Source organism: Egretta garzetta, unplaced genomic scaffold (genome assembly GCF_000687185.1).
Source record: "Egretta garzetta isolate BGI_Z169 unplaced genomic scaffold, ASM68718v1 scaffold465, whole genome shotgun sequence".
In the NCBI taxonomy this organism is placed as follows: domain Eukaryota; kingdom Metazoa; phylum Chordata; class Aves; order Pelecaniformes; family Ardeidae; genus Egretta; species Egretta garzetta.
The window spans coordinates 1894537-1895496 of record NW_009259680.1 but is presented as its reverse complement, the minus strand read 5'-3'; the positions used below and the strand labels follow the sequence as shown (position 1 = coordinate 1895496).

Here is a 960-nt window from a genome sequence, read left to right as displayed (position 1 = left end):
CCCCCTTCCTTCTTCTTCCCCCAGCTTATATACTGAGCAGGACGTCATATGGTCTGGAATAGCCCTTTGGTCAGTTTGGGTCAGCTGTCCTGGCTGTGTCCCCTCCCAGCTACTTGTGCACCTGGCAGAGCTGAGAGCTGAGAAGTCCTTGGCCAGTCTAAGCACTACCCAGCAACAACTAAAACATCAGCGTGTTATCAACACTCTTCTAGTACTAAATCCAAACCACAGCACTATTCCAGCTACTAGGAAGAAAATTAACTCTGTCCCAGCCAAAACCAGGACACAAGTGTAGAGGTTTAACCTGTCCCATGGCAGAGCTATGTTGTAAGAATTTTTGGGGGGAAGAAAAATATCTGAGGTTTTCACTCAAATGTGCAAGGATATTCTTCTCAAAGTACCCATTGGTTCCTGAAAGAGGTGTGATTCTTGATCCCTAGCTCACCTCCCAAGCCTTGCTGCAGAAATCAGAAAGTATGAAATGACCATGATTGTTCATCTGTATGCTTTCTGTCTTAAAGTTCAGCTTTGCTTGTACCTACCAGATACAAGAGCAAACCCAGTGATGACTATGAGAATCCCAAAGATGTTGAGGAAATCAGAGAAGCACAGGAAAATATGGGGTGTTATAAACTGAAGACTGCCGCTAACTACAGAGTGCCCGAACACAAGTGTATGAATACTGAGAAGAAGGTGATGCAGCTTACATCCCTGGAAGTGTTGGTATGTAAACTGATTCATTGATGTGTATATTTCCCCCTTTTTGAAGGAGGGAGGGTAGTGTAGTAGTCACTGAGGAATTTTTTTAAAAGGAAATCAAAGTGGATGTGGGAGGAGGCCCTAAAGGACAGACTGTGTTGAGTCAGCTTTAGTTACAAATCAGCCTTTCTTTTGTGAACTGTTAGTGCTTCACCAAACTCAAATCCAGGATAACTCTCAGCTGGCTCTTTTTAAATGAGA

At 43.6% G+C, this 960-nt stretch overlaps 1 protein-coding gene across 1 annotated transcript in view; it reads left to right on the top strand.

Annotated features, from left to right (window-relative positions):
* CFAP44 (cilia and flagella associated protein 44) overlaps positions 1-960 on the top strand; it is a gene marked incomplete at its 5' end in the record, with an annotated part of 33106 nt that overhangs the window by 16572 nt on the left and 15574 nt on the right. The window contains one exon of the mRNA XM_035894044.1: positions 546-723. Within this exon, the coding sequence (XP_035749937.1) occupies positions 546-723 (178 nt within the window). The remainder of the gene's footprint in view (positions 1-545; positions 724-960) is intronic.